Genomic DNA, 21,241 nt, shown 5'->3' on the forward strand with positions numbered 1-21,241 from the left:
CTCTATGGATGCTCCACTACCTGCCCTCCTTCTCCTCTGCTTCAGAGTTCTCTGTTATGGATCTTCATGGTAGAAGGAACTGAAGGCGGTTCTTCCGCGGAGTGCTATATAACAACGGCAGAGGACATGAGACTGACTAACATGCACGCGCAGCCTGAATGGACGCTGCTATGAAAAATCTCTGCTCAAAGCCTCAGGGGGCGCTAGCAGATTTAGAGTGGGGCACCCGTAGGGAGACACATCTCAGAGAACCACAGCTACTGAATAGGGTGAGTAATCATTTCTTATAAGCTCTTTGGGAACTTTCTCTTGGTAAAATGGTTCCCAAAGTTTTTACTAAGGTGACCCACCAACTACATTTTGTCCTTTTTCGGAGCCACTATTACCTATAATCTTTGGACATGGCAACCCATCTAGAATCTTCCTGCCACCCACTGTTTGGGAAGGACAGTCTTAATTTGTATATGTGAATTGCCTAGCATATTGAGGCTCTGATCCCTCATTGGGGTCTTAAGATGCTACTGTAATACAATACACTAGAAATTATTTAGTGTTTACAGGTAATCAGTGCTGGGGCTTAGGTACTCAGACTAGATGTTAGTGTTGGGATCTGATGATATTGTGTGGTTTTGTAAGATAAGTAGGGAGATCTGTAATATGAGAGAAATACATAGTGGAGAAACCTAAAAGAACAATGAAAGTATGAAATTTGAAATTATGGGAAATCTATATTTTATTTGTTCATGCCCTGACTGATAACATGCATAGAACTTGAGCTTTGTAGAGCCCCATGCTTTTTGCAAATCTGAAATACCACTAAATAAAAATCTAAAAGAAGATATAAACTGACATAAAATGAAAAACCCTACACTAGCAGCTCCTGTGCCATGGGGCTGAGCCTGACTTCCTAGTCTGGGCAACCTGACACACGGGGACTCAGTGCTGTTCAGGTTTTGCCCAGCCACATCATCAGGCCCAGCCCTGCAGGACAGGAGCCACTGTTGCAGGATGAGTGTAGGGTGGATTCACTCTGCAAATCTGTCTCCCACCCACACCACGGGGCAGGACCAGACCCTCTTCTCTTAGAGAAAGTGATCTGCTGGCCAGAAATAGATGACTCTAGAGATTCCTTCATCAGAAATAGATGATATATTTTTAAAATTAAAAATAAAAAAACATATACATAATAAATCTGAGTAAAAATCAAATAACTAATTTTGATCAAATAGTCTTGCACTGGCAATAAATCTGCAAACTTCCTATCACGTAGCTATTTTTAATCAACTTTTTTTACTTTTCTGGACTACATTCTTTGGTGAGAAAATCACCTAATTCCTTGGTATTCTAGAAGTATGAGCTCACCTTAAATTTAAGATGTTGCTACAAAAGTGGAAATGGTGAGCCTTCTGTTTTTTATTTCTTAGTGTTAAAAGCTTGAAAATGGATTCATTCAGTGTGTTTGAATTAGGGCTGTTGATTAATCATAGTTAACTCAGTTTCTCCATCACAAATGCATTTTCCTGGTTTAGACAAGGCTTTTCATATGAGTGGGGCTTCAGCTCAAATGCCATTTTGATTCTCAGCTGTGGCAGTAGAGAAAGTCTTTCAGAAATAAGTCACAGGCCAGTTGGGTGTTTAAAGGTTAAAACTAGCTTGTTAAATTTGGAGTCATTCTTAATAGGTAGCCAGTGGAGATCCAAAAGCACTGGTGTCATGTGTTTCCAGAAAAATGTACCATGTTACAAATGAGTATTGTATATATTTTACATCTGGGGACACTGAGGCTTGTTGGGTCTCATCCAAAGCCCTTTGTAGTCTATGGAACACTTTCCATGGATTTCAGTGGTCTTTGGATTAGGTCCAGAGTGCCGTTCAAATTTTGAGTGCCCTTACAGGGGCCAGCCTTTTCTGAAAATGGAGACCCCTTTTCGATGTTTCATTTTAGGCATCCGATATCAGTAGTCTCTTCTGAACATTTGGACTTAAAGGTGTACTTAAGGCACCCTTTAAAAAAAATACTAGACAAAGTGCTTTAAATAACCACAGTAAAAATCTAATGTCAGTTACAGTGTTTGGAACAAGAGAAGATTTAAAAAAAAACCCAGTTAAATGTGCAATTTTGAAGTTGGTGTTGTCACTTTAACTTAGCTATAGACTCAACTGTTTTGGCCACTGAATTTCTTCAAACTGACCAAGATCCATTTTCAAGGAACAGGAGGCTAGGTAAAGGTAATCCTACTCCTTGCACTCACTTTCCTCATGCTGCTGCATTCCGCATTAAGATGCCCCCTAGGTTCAGGGCAGTTTTCATAGGATCTTACTCTTTTGCTCTTCACAACATTTTTTAGTTGCAGTTATATAGTTAGTAGGTGGTATTCAAAGTAAACGAAACATTTTATTTGCCAGGGAATGCAGTATTAACTATTTTGCTATGTTTACCACCCTAAACAGGATTCTAAATTAGAATATTGTCTTTTAGAGATGTTAATTCATAATTCATCTCTGTTTTTTTTTAATCTCAAGAAGGTTTTTTGAACTTTAGATAGAAGGTTTTGACAAGTTTAGTCTGGCAGCTGCTGTCACTTGAAGATGGTTTAATAAAATACAGATACCAAATGTTGAATCTGTTTGAGAAGGCTGTCTCAGAGAGACAATTACAAATCTGTTTTAGTGCTTTTCTTTTCATTTTGTTTAGTATCTACAGTTCTAACTTCATTAGCATCTAGTGCATATTGTGTTTTCAGTTAGACCAAAATAAAACAGAAGAAGGTGTATTTAGAAGACTTTCATTTTCTCCATCACCTACCTCATTTTTCTATGTGTAAGCGTAAGTATTTGTCTACTGATACCATGAAGGAGATTGTACAATTCTTTAGCTTGTTAAACCATGAGGTATGAAGTGAGTTGTCAAGACGGACACAAAGAGTACTTAAAAGATCAATACCAAAATAATCTGAATCCAAATTTTGACCTGACCATAACATTTGTATAATATGGTTAAAAATTTCCTTTTGATTCTTCTAAAAAAATGTAAAAGCCAGTGCTGTGTGTCCTGCTCTTATTCAATACTAAATACTCTTACTCAAATACTCATGGGATTTTAAGAAAAAGGGATAAGGAAATGTCACAGACCTGATTGGGCTCCCACTGCTGGATGCTCACTAGGCTGTTGGGTTTGGATCCAAATATTGGGTCCCGAATGCTTCTTAACCTGAAGAGTCTAAGTAGGGTGACCAGACAGCAAGTGTGAAAAACCGGGACGGGGGTGGGGGGTAGTAGGTGCCTACATAAGACAAAGCCCCAAATATTGGGCCTGTCCCTATAAAATTAGGACATCTGGTCACCCTAAGTCTGAACAGCATCCAGGCTCTGGCCTCTCAGTCTCGGAGGGCAGACTCCCTATTTGGTACCCTTTGTCAAAAGTGGGACCATATGGTCCAGCTGCCTTAGGCCCCAAAAGCAGTCTCACCAGTAGTTTTCCCAGAGCCCCATCTTCATGGGGTTCTCTGATTTACAGTTTGACCCTTCATGGATGTGTGATGGCTACAGCAAGAAACTCATTGAAAAAGCCTATGTGTACAAACTTTATTCATGGAGAAAGCATAGAGCCTTGCAGACCCATGCAAAAATAACGAAATCTGCATGCAGAAACCCTCTCTCCAGTTTTCTTCCCGTATCGTGAAACCTTTGGGTTTGGTCAGTACCTTCTGGGTCCCAAGACCCTCTTCTCTTTCTCCTCAACCCTCAAGTTTCCTTTTTCTTATTCTACAACAAGCTGTCCTTTGCTTATTCAGATCTAGTGGTCAACAGGTTGCCCCCTAGTCCCTTTTTTAACAGCAGGTTGTAACATCCCTTTCTTTGTTCTCCTGTTCTGCTGGGGCATTTCCATTGTTCCAACAAAAGGAATTTTCCATGGTATTACAATCAGGTACCTTGCAGTTTAGATGAGTGTACACTGTGTACCTGTTTTCTCAAACATCACCCATAGGCACATTCTTTACAATAATCTTGTAACTTTACTGGTACAGGGTTATTCCTAGGTCACCTACTTATGTCCATCCTTCTTTAGGCTTAAGGCCTAATGTGGCTAAGGTAACATCTTACAGGCCTCAGCTGCAGGCCTTGCTTTATAGCTTTACTTTGCTTATATGCCAAATACACACTCTTCACTCATAAATATTTGTCAACCTATACCCCTGTAATACTATCCTACTTATTCCTATGCCTATACCTACAATTTAAATCTATTTATCACACATTGATTACATATGAATTAACCACAACAATAGATAACACAATAAAATGATGATTATATAAGGTGATTAGCTACATCCTTCCAATGCCTCCATATCATTTTCTGTCATGCCTACAAAAAAACATGATGACACTACTTGTGTGCTGAGATTACTGGCTATTGTACTGACCAATATTGTCTCATTGTTTCCTTGTACTCCTCCATCAGCCTGTTTGATCCATCTGTTGTCTCTTGTCTTATACTTAGATTGTAAGATCTTTGGGGAAGGGACTGTTTTTTTGTTTTGTGATTGGACAGCACCTAGGACAGTAGAGTTCTGGTCTATGACTAGAGCTGCTAAACACTACAGTAATACAAATAATTGATGATAGTAAAATACCACTCAACCAGTTTTCGTTATCTATCTGTTGTCTGGGAATAGAGAGGAGGTATTCCAAAGATGACAGTAACCTCAAGAAGTTTGACCAATTCTCTAGTGTCTGCCGAAAACAAGACTAAAGAAGTAAACAAGGATTTGTTTTAACTGTGATTTAAACAGAAAGAATACCATGTACTACAGTAAAGTCATCTCTCAATTGCATGTTTTACACAAAATAAATATTGCAAGTACCAGAGAATAAACAGTAACATCCAGCATGCTGTCTTAGCCGTATCCATTCTTTCTGGAGTTAATCACTGAGTGCCTGATAATATTTACAGCACTAATTTTTATCAGAAGTTGTCTCCCTGAATCAGCATTCCCCAAAATGTTTTTATTCTTATGCAATATTTGCAGCTTAATTGAGTAAAAACCGATGCTTGCAAATTAAGTTCAACAAAACTTTACACAAATTCTACTTCTTTTCTTACTTTTTGCATCCTCTGTCTCACAGCTGAAAAAATCTTGTTTTCAAAGATCAAAAAAGAAAAATGTTTGATTACTGAATGCATGTAGAATCCTCACCTTAACTCACAGTTCTTCTAAATACACAATCATGGTTTTAATGGTTTCTAGTGGGTATTCAGTAACATCTCTCAGTACAAATGTCATCTTTCTCTGTTAAATTCAAAACTGCATACAGTCATTGTCCCCCAAAATATTATTTTATTTCAGTGTCCGACGGGGTGCCAAAAATTCACCAGGTCTTCCTAGTGAAGCCTGAATTTTAAAAAATATTTTTCTAGTTCTGTCATATGACTCAGTGTTTTTAACTGTTTGGGGGCTTTTAGAATTTGACAGCATCCACAGAAATGTAGCTTGGGCCAGTGAGCTACTTGCTGAGCCTGTAGCTCTGTATGTGTGAGCTATCCCTGTTGCCAATTGTGTTGGAGACCCTACCACATAAGTAGAGAAGAAAGTTAAATTTCATCATCATTGCTCTTTTCTTCTGCCCTGCAATCAGACTAGACTGATAACTGCTCCCACCCCACCCTCCCCAAAGGAGAATGCATTTGAGATTGCAAGTAGTGCTCCAGATGCTTACATTTAGTTTACCACAACTTTGGTACTCTTGGTATTATTTTGAATACTTTTAATTAGTTTTTAGTGACTGTTCCCTTTTTTTTTTAGGATGTGTTCACCAGGGTGTCTCAACACTTTCAAACTGAGCACCAATATCTAAAGACTGAAGACTCCCCCCCTCCCCCCCCAAGGAATACAGGAACAACAACAAAAAATTCTGTATAATCTTGATTTTAGTGTTATTTCTAATTTGGTTTACAAAACAGATAACTATCAGCACGATTTTTTTCTTGTCTGTGGTTTGCATGTAAAGTTCTCAGTTCCTAAATTTAATTTGCTAAAAGTTGCAAGGTCATCTATTCCTGCATTTATGAAAATTTCTTTTTTTAACTAACTAAACTAAACAACATATTTCCTTTTTTTGTTTCAGCCATTCCTATGTTGGTCCAGATTACAGCATACAAAAAAATGTTGGGAAAATTTCATTAGAACACATTGATGCAGTAAGTACTTTGTGCTCTTCATTGGTTGCTATATGCTCATTGTTGTCTTGCCTTTCTAAAAATGATTAACAGTTCATCCCACCACCTCCTAGGGTATGACTGGCCTTTCTTAAAAAAGTCTTTATTCTCCCTGTCCATAAAAGCTGTGACTAAACTATCTGCTTTATCTCTTCAGTAGTAGTTCTCAAACTGTTTTGAGGACCAGTTCAACAAAATTATGTCACATAAAAGCTAAAATGCAGCAAAGTTAACTTGAAGTGCAACCTGTGAGAAATTAGAGTGGGACTGTTTATGAGTTGGTGTTAATTTTTTAATTTTACCTCCAGTTGTTTTTCTTCTTCATTTTATAGTCAATTTCTATATAATTGGTCAGTTTCCCTGTTTTGGGGGATTTTTTAAAAATATGGACCTATGAAAGTTTATTGTAAAACCTCAATAATTGGCAGAGGGAATCGGGAACAAATGGGAGCAAGTGGCAGGAAATTTTGAATTTTGCCTAAATGCTACATTAGAAGAATGAATCTTAGGTAGAGAGATTCAGCATTAGAATTAAATGCACCTCCAAAACCAAGATTATTAACATCCCCGCTTTTCATCCAACCAATTTGAAACACCTGGGTATGAAGACTGCAATATATCACCTATTTCAAATTGGGTAATTGATCTCCCACAGAACAAGAAGGCTTAGACTTCTACTCCTTTCTCTTCTCAGTGTCCTAGGATTTCAAAGACAAGGAAAGCTCTATCAGAGGTCTTTGAACAGATTCCTCCAGAAGCCATGGTTCAGGATGGAAATCCTAAATTCCACCATAGCAGCAATTCCAAAGGAAACTTTTTCTGTCATTAATTTATCTGTAGAACACTTATCTACACATTGTTCTATGTACCTCCTGGAAAAGATACCAGATTCACATACAAAAGATGATGTTACCAGTATGCTGCTTTTACTTTTTGAACTGCCTGCCTCTCTAAGGATATTAACTAAAGTGCTAGTAAACATTGTATTTTCCTCTGGTAGAAAAGGATTCACACATACCCATTCCAAAACAACCTGCTCATTGGAGCACTGCTCCTGGAAATGGCCCACAAAACAGGTATCACTTAGCCCAGATTCCGTTCTGGAATAACATGGATTGGACAACTCCACTAAGATCTAAGTGATGTCATGGAGCTGATATTACTTCTGGGAGTTAGAGATATCAGCCTTCACAGAAATTTTTTTCCTATCAGAGGGCAGGATTCAGAAGCTGGTGGCCAAAGGGCACAATGCCATCCATTCTTCAATGACTCTATCTTGGCTTTGATATCTTGAAGCAGAATGAAGGTCTCTTCACCAACGTACTGTTGTCAGTGAGGTTCCACATGTCTTCTCCAGAAGTTTCTTATTTTCTTGAGTCCACAGAACCTATTGTGCCTGTTCTCTTTTGTCCCATTGCCAAGAGGTACTCAAAAGGCCAAAGTATGTTAGAATCAGAGCAGGTTTGTGGAGAAAATCTATGCCAGCTTGAAGAGCAGGGAATTTCAACAATTTCACCCTAGGCTAATGAAAGAGCAGAACTTCAACACAATATTAGTTGGCTCAGAGCAATTAAGCCCTAAGAAAGATAAATCCAGTCCTGATCAGCCAAGATATACCAGTGACGTCTTAAAGCACTTCCGCAATGGCTTATATCAGCAAAGAAGGAAACACTAGATTCTCATTCTGGCTATGCGCATCTAATTTTCTTTGTTCCTGAGTGAAAAGGAAGAAAAACAAATCTGTTTTCTCAAGCACAGCATGCAAAGAGGAAATAAACATCATAGCAGCTGGTGAAGAGAACAAAGGATAATCCAGGAGAATGGAATCTACAGCCCAAGGTCTTTGAATGGAGAGTTGGGTCCTGAGTTGCAAACCTATCAAGGGACCTTTTTGTATTCAGAACTCTGGAGAGAAACCAAAGTCTTATTCCAGAGTAATAATAGGCTGTACTTCTCAAATCCACATCAATGAGGAAAACTCGCTCCCGGGAAATAAATCTTGTATTAAATGCCTTCCCTAAGCATTTCTTTGATCCCTTGTCACAAGTGCCCATAGAATTTCTGTCTTGCAACAGTACTGCACCCCTCATGAAGGGAAAATTGTGCTAAGCATTAACACAACCTTTATTCCCAAGATAAACCTTGTTAGAAGAAATTTTGTTTCCACTCTTTTTGCCCACCTGCAAAAACCTCCAACTCTGGCATACTCTTGATGTAAGAAGTACATAGTGTATAGTACAAATCAACACTGAATGCAGTATTCACTTCAGGAAAGCTCTAGCTCTGTTGGTCTAAAAATCTCAAAATAAATTAAAAATCAAAAAACCACCCTACATCTGCTGCTAAGGCTTCAGTTACTAAAGTCGTTTCAGAAGCTTTCAGAGAGACAAAACAGTTTTTTTCCCCCTTGAACTGTTGTGCTCTTTCATTCAGAGCCGTGGAAGTTTCATGACCTGAAGAATTATACTAACATACAAAGAAAGATGTAGGGTGGCCATCTGGTCATGTTTTTGCACACCTTTACTATGTTTTACAAGTTAAATGTGCAGATCATCTCAGTCTTTGTCATGGGAGGAAGGGATTTACGTTCTATGCTCACCCAGTAACTGATCTATTTATTTAAAAAGATCTCTCTGACCCCTCTTCTGGTGACACAGTGCTATTGAACATCCCATTATGATGGATCTGTGGACCTTCCCTACAAAGAAGAATCAGAACATTTTTTATCTTACCTGAAAATTTCCTTTCTTCTAGCAGGAAGTCCCTAGATCCAACCCACCTGTCACAAGGTCATAGTTCTGGGGAATGCTGGACAATGTTGGCACAGGGACAAATGGGTGTAAACGATCCATGAATAAATTCAATCTGGAAATTAGAAGAAGGGTTCTAACCATCAGAGGATTGAGGTTCTAAAAGAGCCTCCCAATAGAAGTTGTGGGGGAAAATTTAATTAGTTTTAAGAGAAAGCTCGACACATTTGTGAGTGGGATTGTATGGTGGGTTTTTGATGGTGGGAGGCGGAAGGGTGCGTTGTGGTTTATGTCTGATGTTCTTGTAATCTCATGCTTCAGGGCTTCAGCTGGCCACTTGCAATGATCAGGGAGGGATTCTGTGTGTAGTTTTTTGTTGTTTTCCTTTGAAGAATCAGAGATTACCACAGTGGGAGATGGGATACTGGGCAGGGAGGGCCAGTGCTTTAGGTGGTACTGAGCATTCTCTCTCTCTCAGATGCTTTGCTGGCTTATTCTTGCTCACATGCTCAGGGTCTAACTGATCCCTATGTGTGGTGTCGGGAAGGAATTTTACCCCGAGTCTGATTGGCAGTGATCATGGATTTTTTTTGTCTTCCTCTGTAGCATGGGATGCATGTCGCATGCTGGAAATATGTGGATATATCACATGTAATCAATTCTCTACCATTGCAGGGCCCTCATGCATTGGATCACCTGTTATCTGTCTGTGGCACATAGTAGTTTAGTTTCCTTGTAATACTTGTAATACTTCTTTGCTCTAATTTCAGTTATTGGGTTTAGTGTGCTGGTGCTGAGTGATGGTAGCTTGTGTTAACACGAGGTCAGATTAGATGATCTGGTGCTCTCTTCTGGCCTCAGATTCTGTGACTCTTTGATGTTTAAACTGTCGCACACACCTTCATTTTCTTTGGGGTAAAATCCTCCAAGGAGTTATAAGCAGGCGTAAGACCCATTGTAATAGTTCTACAGGGGGTTTTTTGCTGTAAGAAAGAAAATTATCAAATACGCTTTTGTTACTTAGTAGCTTTCCACTTGTGTTACTCTGTTTTATGTTTTTGTCCTTGGAAGACTTATTAAATTTAAAGGGTCAAGGACATATTTGAATTATCTGCAGTCCAGTGCATTTTATTTCCCCCAGCCATCGGCCTTTCCAAGTGGAGTTAATTAGTAATCCCAATAAGCATATATCCTATCAATTAATTGGCTAGTCTGTTTTACACACACATTTTCTTATTCTTGCAGCTTTCTGTTAAATCATTTCCTCTTTGCATGAGACAGTTGAACAAAGCCCTGCGTGATAACCACCATCTCCGTCACGGAGGCCGTATGCAATATGGATTGTTCTTAAAGGGCATTGGCTTAACACTGGAACAAGCTTTGCAATTCTGGAAGTCTGAATTTATTAAAGGAAAAGTGGATGCAGACAAGGTAAGTTTTAAAGACAAGGCTAAATATCAAAGTGCAAGGATTTCTTAATAATATAGTCTATTCTTCATACCACACTTCATAATTAACTGGAAACTATTTTACTAAACGTTAGTGTAAAAACTAGGATAATGCACCTTTCTAAGTACTTTTCTCCTTTTGGGTATAATTTTGCTTTTTAACAAAATGTTGTTGTTTTTGTGTCTCACCCACTGCAATGAGGCATGGGAAAAGAGAGGCAATTCCAAGGAAAGCCGTGTTCTAAACCAAACAGAGTTCCGTAGATTAGAACTGGCACGTTGTATTGCACCACTAAGCAGCTGAAAAGCCAACACAGTTCAGGAACTGAAATGGCAGGAAAGTTGCCATATTTTGTACTAGCTGAAACTTCGTAATAGTCATTATTATTATTTGTATTATCATAATGCCTAAGAGTCTTAGTCATAGACCAATACCCCATTGTGCTAGATGTCATAGAAAAAGATGGCCACTGCCCCCAAGAGTTTACAGTCTAAAGATAAGAAGCAATACGTGTATATAGACAGATGCGGGGAGTAAAGGAAACAATGAGACAGTTTTGGTCAGAATGATAGGCAGAGGCACCAGGAGCATAACTATTGTTAAGTGTTTTCTAGGTGTCATAGGAAAGAGAGTTTTAAGTAGAATAATGTGTTAGTTTTGTGGATATTTACAGAAAGCTTCTTCCATGGATGAGGGGCAGCATGGGAGAAAGTGTGAAGGAATGCTTTTTTGAAAACTTAGTAAGTGGGTGATGGAGGCTGGCATCATGGGCCTATCAGTGGGAGCTGACATTCTGATAGTGAATAAGAAATAAGTAGGATGGGGTAGAGCCTTATAAGTTAAGAAAGATTGTGTAAATATCATGCAATAGAGAAGGAGGAGCCAGTGAAAGACAAGAACATAAGAATGACCATTGTGGGTCAGACCAATGGTCCATCTAGCACAGTATCCTGTCTTCTGACAGTGGTCATTGCCAGGTGTTTCAGAGGGATTGACTAGAATAGGCAATCATCAAGTGATCCATCCCCTGTCATCCACTCCCAGCTTCTGGCAAACAGAGGCCAGGGACACCCAGAGCATGGAGTTGCATCCCTGATGATCTTAGCTAATAGCCATTGATGGACCTATCCCTCATGAACTTATCTAATTCTTTTTTGAATCCCATTATAGTTTTGGCCTTCACAACATCCCCTGGCAACAAGTTCCACAGGTTGACTTTGCATAGTGTGAAGAAGTATTTCCTTTTGTTTGTTTTAAATATGCTGCCTATTAATTTTATTGGTTCTTGTGTAATGTGAAGGATTAAATACCACTTCCTTATCCACTTTCTACACATAAGTCACAATGTTACCGTCTTCTCTCATATCCCCTCTTAATCATCTCTTTTCCAAGTTGAAAAGATCCAGTCCTTTTAATCTCTCTTCATATGGAAGCTGTTCCATTCCTCTAATTGTTTTTGTTGCTCTTCTCTGTACCTTTTCCATTTCTAATATATCTTTTTTGAAATGGGGTGACCAGAACTGCATGCAGTATTCCAGATGTGGGCGTATCATGGATTTATATTAGTGGCATTATGATATTTTCAGTTTTTTTCATCTCTCCCTTTCTTAATGCTTCCTAAGATTCTATAGCTTTGACTGCTGCTGTACGTTGAGTAGATATTTCAGACAACTATCCACTGTGATTCCAAGATCTTTCTTGAGTGGTAACAAATAAATTAGACCCCATCATTTTGTATGTTTAGGATTGTTTTCCAATGTGCATTACTTTGCATTTATCAACATTCAATTTCATCTGCCATTTTGTTGTCCAGTCACTCAGTTTCGTGAGATCCCTTTGTAACTCGTCCCAGTCTGATTTGGACTTAACTATTTTGAGTAGTTTTGTTTCATATGCAAATTTTGCCACCTCACTGTTTACTCCTTTTTCCAGATTATTTATTAATATGTTGAATAGTACTGGTTCCAGTACAGACTCCTTGGGGACACCACTATTTACCTCTCTCCATTTTGAAAACTGACCATTTATTCCTACCCTTTGTTTCCTATCTTTTAACTAGTTACTGATCCATGAGAGGACTTTTTCTCTTATCCGTGACAGCTTACTTTGCTTAAGAGCCTTTGGAGAGGGAACCTGTCAAAGACTTTCTGAAAATCTAAGTACACTATACCCACTGGATCACTCTTGTCCACATGCTCCGCACTAAAAGTAAAAGGAGCAGGGTGGAATGATTCCCTCTCCAGTACCTTCTTACTGGCACATGGCCTGAGTCAGAATCCTCTAGTTTCCAGAGCTGATCCTTCTGTTCTCCTGCAAATATTCAACCTATATTATTCTCAGTTTTTTATTGTTTTAGTCCTTTTTAGTTTCCCAGTTAGTGTTAGAATCTCCACCCCAGAGGATTTCTGTAGACACTTATGAAATGAACAACAGTTAGGGATTTTTATGTGTAGTTTTGCAAAATCTTTGAAGTTTCAAATTAAGTTGCAGATTGTGAGTACATTGAAAAACGATTCTACCTTTTATCTGAAAATAAAGGATGACAAATGCATTTGTAGTCTCTAATGGAAAAGGAAATCATCGAAGGAAAAGAGAAAAAAATCACTTTTTCTATTCAAGGCCTGGAAAAAAAAATGGATCATGTCATCTGATCTCCTCCCTTCCTTGTCACTGAACTATGGCAGGGCAGTCAGAGAGGACACAGTAACTTGCATGACTAGGGTGAAGCTCAAGTACCAGAGAGAGGTTAAAACCAAAACATGGAAAACCAAAAATCTCCTGGTGTCATGTCCAAGCCACCAAAGCTAATGGCTTTCCTCAGCAAGATGCTGAACTTAAAGAATCATGAAGATGGAATTTCTTCAGGCATATTTCCCTGGAAAATATGTATAAGAACATCACTTTGTCATCTTTTAATTTCTACCTGAAAGATCTTGAGCAGGATCCACGCACACCAATAGCACTAACAATATTTAAAAGCTGGTTATGGTTCGAAAGAATTTAATGTTTTTGCATAACAGCTTTTAACATTGCTAACACCTAAACTGTAATTTTACACATTGTATCAAACTTCTCAGATATCAAGCTGGATAAGCAGAGGGTGTTTTAGCTAGTCAACATGAGCTCTGCTTTTCACATGCCCACCTTTAATTTTAATTACATCATTTGCTCAATAAGTAGAAATAGTCTTGGCTACAGGAACCTTAAAGGTGTGTTTTAGGTGTTGAAAAATGTAACATTTTAAATTGCTAATAGCTTAGCTTTTGTTTCCTCAGACCTGTAGTCCTAGAGGAAGAGTCTTCATTTGTGTAATGACTAAACTTGATCCATCAGATCACGACAGTGTCATATGTTTATCAGTTTGCTACTGAATGCACTGTAAATTCCTTTGCCTTAAAATGTCCCCATACCTTAAGGAAGGAGCCAATGTAAAACAGAGATGCAAAGCGTCATCTAAAATGGGCATGTGTAATTTCAGAAGGCAAATGTTGAATTGTAAAAGATACCTAGTATACATAGCTATGGATACCAATGAAATGCATAATATGAGTATGGACTCTTTGCTATAGTTTAGGTCTTCGACATACAAGTAGGATCCGCACTTGGAACGTTACAACAGGAAGAGATTTATTTGGTACAATTTCACAGTCTTGTTATCTTTGTCAGAAGAAAGAAATAAAGTTGTAATTTTCAGCTCTTGATTAAAATCTTTCTCAGTGGAAAATAGTGCCATGGTATTACACTCATGTATTCTTGGGATAATAGGAATGTAATGTCCCATTTTGACGTTTCAGAATGCTGTGTTTTGATTTGCTTGTCACTACACTTCTTCCAGAGTTGCAGTCATATTAACCCATGGAAAGAAAATGGAATGAGAGGCAGTTAAGATACAGAATACTGAGGAAGATCAAAGTAGTATGACACGCTTGTGTAGTTCAAAGAACATAGCATACATTAATAGTATTGATATTTCATCATTATTGCATCAGAGCCTAACAAGAATGCTGAAGTGGTACATATTTAACTAATCATCATGACAATTCAGATACTGTAATCTACATATCTTCAGATTTTGTATCTGTCTGAAGGGGTAGCTACTGCAGTCTGAAAGGCTACATATTTCCAGTGTCTTTAGAAATATTTTAGAAAAGGAGGAATGAAAGCATTGTATCACAACCCCAAAATAGACATTTCAGTAAAAGTTATAGTGTATATGAGTGAGGGTCAGATTCTGCCAGCCTTACAAAACGTCATAGAGTCTTAGGCCGGTCTACACTAGAAAATTAGGTCTGTTTAACTACATCAATCCGGGGTCTGAAAAATCCACACATTGTTAAGCCAAACTAAGTCCCCAGGTAGACAGACCTAGCTATCGCCTGTTGGGGAGGTAGATTATTTATGCTGATGGTAGAATCCCTCCCATCTGTGTAGGCAGTGTCTACATGGAAGTGCTACAGCAACCAGCTGCAGTGGCCCAGCTGACCTGCTGTTGTATTTTAAGTGTAGAGAAACCCTTAGATTCCTAGATTTTAAGACCAGAAGTGTCCATTAATTATCATCTAGTCTGACCTCCTGCATAACATAAACTAAAGGACTTCTTGATAATTTCTGCATCAAGCCCATAACTTGTATTTGAGCTATCGCATATCTTTTAGAAATCTTGACTTACAGCCTGCAAGTGATGGAGAGTTTGAATTGTTAATGTTTAGTAGCCATTCTGGTGCGTTATTTCTAGTCTGAATTTGTCTAGCTTCAGCTTCTCACCATTGGTTCTCATTATGCCCTTTTCAGTTGGATTACAGAGCTGTCTGCTATCACAAATCTCTTCCGCGTGTAGGTACTTCCAGACTGTGATCAAGCTGTCGGCTTTCTCTTTGATAAACTAAAAAGACTTAGCTTAGTCTCTCACTATAAGGCATGTTTTCCAGACCTTTAATCATTCTTGTAGCTCTTTTCTGAAGCCTCTCCAATTTTTCTACATCCTGTTTGAATTGTGGGCACCAGAACTGGAGATTGTATTCAGTAATGGTTTTACTAATGCTATATAGGGAATACCATCTCCTTATTCCTACTTGATATTCCCGTTTACACTTCCAGGAATTACATTTGCCCTCTTAGCTACAGTATGGCATAAGAACGGCCATACTGGGTCAGACCAAAGGTCAGTCTAGCTCAGTATCCTGTCTTCTGACAGTGGCCAATGCCAGGTGCTTCAGAGGGAATGAGCAGAACAGGTAATCATCAAGTGATCCATCCGCTGTATCCCATTCCTAGCTTCTGGCAAACAGAGACTAGGGACACCATCCCTGCCCATCCTGGCTAATAGCCATTGATGGACCTATCCTCCATGAACCTATCTAGTTCTTTTTTGAACCCTGTTATAGTCTTGCCCTTCACGACATCCTCTGTCAAAGAGTTCCACAGGTTGACTGTGCGTTGTGTGAAGAAATACTTCCTTTTGTTTGTTTTAAACCTGCTGCTTATTAATTTCATTTGGTGACCCCTAGTTCTTGCATTATGAGGAGTAAATGACACTTCCTTATTTACTTATTTCCACACCCGTCATGATTTTGTATTTGCCTCTATCATATTTTCCCCAGTCATCTCTTTTCCACGCTGAAAAGTCCCAATCTGATTAATCTCTCCTCATATGGAAGTTTTTCCATACCCCTAATAATTTTCGTTGCCCTTTTCTGAACTTCTTCCAATTCTAATGTATCTTTTTTGAGATGGGGCGACCACATCTGCACGCAGTATTCAAGATGTGGGCATACCGTGGATTTTTATAGAGGCAATATGACATTATCTGTCTTCTTATCTGTCTCTTTCCTTATTATTCCCAATATGCTGTTAGCTTTTTTCAACCACTGCTGCACATTAAGTGGATGTTTGCAGAGAACTAGCCACAATGACTCCAAGATTTCTTTCTTGAGTGGTAACAGCTAATTTAGACCCCATCATTTTATATGGATAGTTGGGATTATGTTTTCCAATGTGTATTACTGTGCATTTATCAACATTTGAATTTCATCTGCCATTTTGTTGCCCAGTCACCCAGTTTTGTGAGATCCCTTGTAACTCTTCGTAGTCTGCTTGGACTTCACTATCTTGAGTAGTTTTGTTTCATCTGCAAATTTAGTCACCTCACTGTTTACCCCTTTTTCCAGATCATTTATTAATATTTTGAAAAGCACTGTTCCCTGTACAGATAGTTGCAGGATCCTGCTATTTATCTCTCTGCTGTAAAAACTGACCTTTTATTCCTACCCTTTGTTTCCTAACTTTTATATGAGAGGACCTTCCATCCTATCCTATGACTGCCTACTTTGCTTAAGAACCTTTGGTGTGGGACCTTGTTAAAGGATTTCTGAAAGTCCAAGTACACTGTATCCATTGGATCACCCTTGTCCACATGTTTGTTGACCCATTCAAAGAATTCTAATAGATTGGTGAGGCATGATTTACAAAAGCCATATTGTCTTACCCAGAAATTGTGTTCATCTATGTGTCTGATAATTCTCTTTGTTGCTCTAGTTTCAACCAATTTGCCTGCTACTGAAGTTAGGCTTACTAGTCTGTAATTGCCAGGATTGCCTCTAGAGCCTTTTTAAAAAAAATTGGTGTCACATTAGATATCCTCAAGTCATCTGATATAGAAGCTGATTTAAATGATACACTACATACCCCAGTTAGTAGTTTTTGCAACTTTATATTTGAGTTCCTTCTGAACACTTGGGTGAAAGTCATCTGGTCTTGGTGACTTAATACTGTTTAATTTATCAATTTGTTCCAAAACCACCTCTGTTGACACCTCTATTTAGAGAGATACAAAAGGAGGGGTGACACCTGTCAAAGCAATGGGCTAGGAAAATGATCTTTTCATCAGCATTTTGAAAGTCTGAGAGTCTATAAGGATATGAGTGGGGCAAGATTGCATTTGTCCAGGCCAGAGAAAAGGATATTGCAGTAAATGAGATGTGAGATGATGAAAGCCTGGGAAAGAGTTCAGCTGTGTGGATGGATAAGAAAGGCCATATCTTAGATATGTTATGCAGAAAGAATTTGAAAGATTAAGATCTAGCCTGGATGTGAGGTTTGAGGGTGAAGTCTGAATTGAAGATGGTGCCCAAGTTACAGGCCTGAGTGACAAGCAGGGTGGTGATGGTGTCCTCTGTGATCCTTTTTAAGGGCTCATCTACTCTTGAAAATTTACCAAATAACTATTCCTGAATAATTTTATTTAGTATTAACCTGTGTGGACACTTGTATTCTGGAATAAGTTTTTCATTTTCTGATTTAGCTAATCCCCTTTGGAAGTATATTAAGTTATACTGAAAAAAGGCACTCTTGTTCTAGAATAAAAGCATCCACCCAGTGACTTATAGTAAAATAACTATTTTGGAATAGTTATATTGGTAAATTTCCAAGCATAGTAAAGCTCTAAGGGTGATCCTTGATAGAACACAATGTTAATAGACTACCTGGAAATGGCAATGGCTTGGATGATTGTAGGAACTCCAGTATCGTCAAGGAAATTCCACAACATGTTAGCTAACTGCAAATGAAAGTATAGTCTGTATCATCAATGCAGTCTTTGAATCCAAAAACAATTGGGGCTCCAAATACTCAAAATCATGAAACAAATAAAGCAAACAGTCACAACCCTTGCCAGTTCTTGTCACTTCCCCCTTGCCAGCATCATATGTCTTTTCTGGACTGAGTTGTAGCTAGGTCATTCTCCATCTTTACTATATTTTAGCCAAGAACTGTGAAAAGAAGGAAATGTCACTGTCCAGACATGATGAAAGGAAAACAGAGCTAAGTTTTACATGCCCATTGTTATCATGGTGTCCCATAATTCTTAGTGATGATCTCCAGTGGCCTCATATAGATATCCTAAAGGAGTGGTGACCAAAAAGTGGAAAACTCTGGGACCCATTTGAATCAGTTGCTAGAGGTATTAATATGACTTAGGAACTTTCCTTTCACCAAAGAAAGGGTCAAATAAGGAATGTTATCTCCACACTGTTTCCAGTCCTGAAATCATATTGATGATTTCAGAAAGCCAGAAGAATCCTTACACATTTAATATAAAAATAGAGGTAAACAATATTCTTACTAAAGATTTACTTTATATGATGGAGTATTGATTTACTGTTTTATTTTAGGTGGTGCAGATAGTGACACCTATAGTTAAGGTTATCGGACACTTTACATTATAAAACCCTGTTTTCAGTTACTTATAATTTTGCAAAATTTAAACCATTCATGTTGAAATTTCTTATTTCAGCTATTTGTCTCAGGCTGAATTTTTTCTCTGAAGTTACAGCTAAAATGTTCAAGCCATTTCCAAAAATAGATGAGAGAGAAAGTTTGTCAATGTTTAAAAAAAAAAAATGAAATAAAAATCTTACAACTATTTTGTTGAGAAGCTGCAGAACCCCGTGCTTTGCTGAGGGGATACCCTGGTGTCAGGGATATGTGTTTTGCGATCCCTATGAAAATTCTCCCAAATTTGGGCAAGTTTAATCCTCTGAAAAATCTGTTTGCCCATGCTCAGAAGAGATTGTTAGCATTTGGTTGCAAAATTTTCCAAAGATTCCATCTGAACTGAGCATGCTCCAACCCAATGCTGCAGGGGCTGAGCATGACTTTCTCTCTGATTGCTCCTGCCAGCTACAGGGAGCCAATGTGTATTGGACATGAGCAGGGAGACTACCTCTACCTCTCCTGCATTCTAAATACTCCAACTACAGATGCCCAGGCATTGTGGAAGAGAAAAAAGAAATTGCCTTACTCAGATACACAAGGGTAGGAGCTCGGAGAAAAGGAGATTAGGAGCACGAGCCAGGCTGGGGAGGGGCTGAGAGAAGTTGGGCAAATGGGGAGAGTGAGAAGCTGGGGGGAGCGGAGGAAGAAAGGTATGTAACCACAAGAACACACTCCCCTTGGAAACTGGAGTAAAACTCAAGATTCCTCAGTCTCACCATTTCTTTTCTGTCTAGCAAATAACTGCTGGTAAATACCCACTGGTAAGGTGTCTTTCGTCCATCCCTCTCTAGTGGCAGGTCAACATGAAAGATTTCTACTGCTATCGGTTATTCTGTTAGCTCAAGTAATAGAGATCTGTGTTGTGGTTCTAAAGATCGCAACTCTGCTGATGACCCATGTGGGAAATAACAGTATGAAATTTTTGTTTTTTCAGTGTCAATTTTTAAAAAACTTAGGAAATTACATCCTAAAACACCTAAGTTAAAAGAACACCAAGGTTGCAAAGTCAACTGCTGAAAAATTAGGAAATGCCCGAATTGAGTTCGCCTCTGCAACCTTAATTTGGTCCCTTCGTGGACAGGTGTTGTGATGCATGCATTTAATTAACTGATCACATGCTAGTTTTTCCCCACAGTATCCCGGCCTTATTCAGTGCACAGGATGGTCAGGGCCCGGGGACTAAATTTGGGTTTAATGAGGTTGTCTAGAAGACCCCAGCCTCATTTGTTGCAGAAGTTGGAAGGCATGTGGTGAAAGAGGCAGGGAACTGCATGAAGGACTGTTTCGTGGATAGTGTTGAATGCAGCCCTGTCAAAATTGATTTTATCCCTGCCTGTGCCACACAGTCCTTGTATGATGCTGGGCAAGTCAGGGAAACCAAAATTTCCACAGGTGGGGCCACTGTTTTCACCGGTGTCCTCATTTTCCAGATACACAACATGAGACAAGGTATCTGATTTGCAGAGGTGCTGAGCATTCACAGCTGCAACTGAAATCACTGGGAGTTGTTCTCTTCACTTATAAAGTTCTATATAATGCTAAATACTCTGAAAAGATCAGGTCCTAGGCATCTCTAATTGGGCACCCACTTTTAACATGTTTGGCCTTAATCTCTGTGCCTCAGTTCTCCATGTGTAAAACAGGGATGATGATAATAGTATCTCTTCTTAAAGGGTTGTGAAAAATCATTCATGTCTGTAAAGATTCTATGATGACAGCACCATAGCGAAGTCCATGAAGAAATTAATAATTCTGTATTCAGAGCAGAGTTTGGATCGTGTGTGGTAAATAATTCATGGGGCCATACTTTGAATGATGGGGATAAAAAGAAATATTGAATAGCTACACATTCAGTGAGCACTGTCTGCCCTGTGCACTGAATGAGGCAAGGGTCCTGTGGAAAAAAATAGTATGTGATCATGTAATTAAAGACTTTAGCGTAATGCATATGCACTAGGAAACCGAATTAAGGTTGCACAGGTAACTTTAATGATGGCATTTCCTTCCTTTTGAGTGGTTGATTTTGCAATCTAATGTTCTTTTAACATAGTGTTCATATATAAACCTTATTCCGAATAAAAATGCTCACTCACATAGATTCTCCCACGTTTTGTTCTTGTTATTTGATATTTGAATCTTGATGAATAACTTTGTCAGGTCCTTGTTTTTAAAAGAAAAGTGAGAATTAAATATCTGCTCTGTTTATAAAATAGTTCAGGAAGTAAGAAATCAAAGGGAAGCATGGATGCTGACCATGTAATGAAATAAGAGCAAAATATATAGAACAATTTTAAAATGAGGATTTTTGTTTTCAGTTAGACAACATACTTTATAGTGGAAATAGTTGTTACTATGCTTTCATTGTTTTCAGATGTAGCTATATGTTCACTCTCTGAATGACAGCAGCAGAGACTTGAAGGAAGATGAGATATCAAAGAACTACGAAACAATGGAAAATTAAATCAGTTTCTTTGGGGCATTATACAATATTTATTCCTTTAGCAAATAGCCTGGAATCAAGATTTTGATACAGATAGATAATTTTTAATATACA

The 21,241-nt window shown here is 38.5% G+C and overlaps 1 protein-coding gene across 5 annotated transcripts in view; it reads left to right on the forward strand.

Moving 5' to 3' along the window:
- The window catches only part of PRIM2 (DNA primase subunit 2), a 310,312-nt gene that overhangs the window by 195,930 nt on the left and 93,141 nt on the right, over positions 1 to 21,241 (forward strand). For 4 of the 5 annotated variants that reach the window (XM_077812653.1, XM_077812657.1, XM_077812656.1 and 1 more), the window contains 2 exons: positions 6,127 to 6,199; positions 10,213 to 10,398. In XM_077812653.1, coding sequence (XP_077668779.1) covers positions 6,127 to 6,199; positions 10,213 to 10,398 — 259 coding nt within the window. Of the gene's footprint in view, positions 1 to 45; positions 124 to 6,126; positions 6,200 to 10,212; positions 10,399 to 21,241 lie in introns of those variants that run through there. The other variant, XM_077812658.1, reaches the window with a different exon arrangement.

The sequence above is a fragment of the Eretmochelys imbricata genome, chromosome 3 (genome assembly GCF_965152235.1).
Source record: "Eretmochelys imbricata isolate rEreImb1 chromosome 3, rEreImb1.hap1, whole genome shotgun sequence".
Taxonomy (NCBI): domain Eukaryota; kingdom Metazoa; phylum Chordata; order Testudines; family Cheloniidae; genus Eretmochelys; species Eretmochelys imbricata.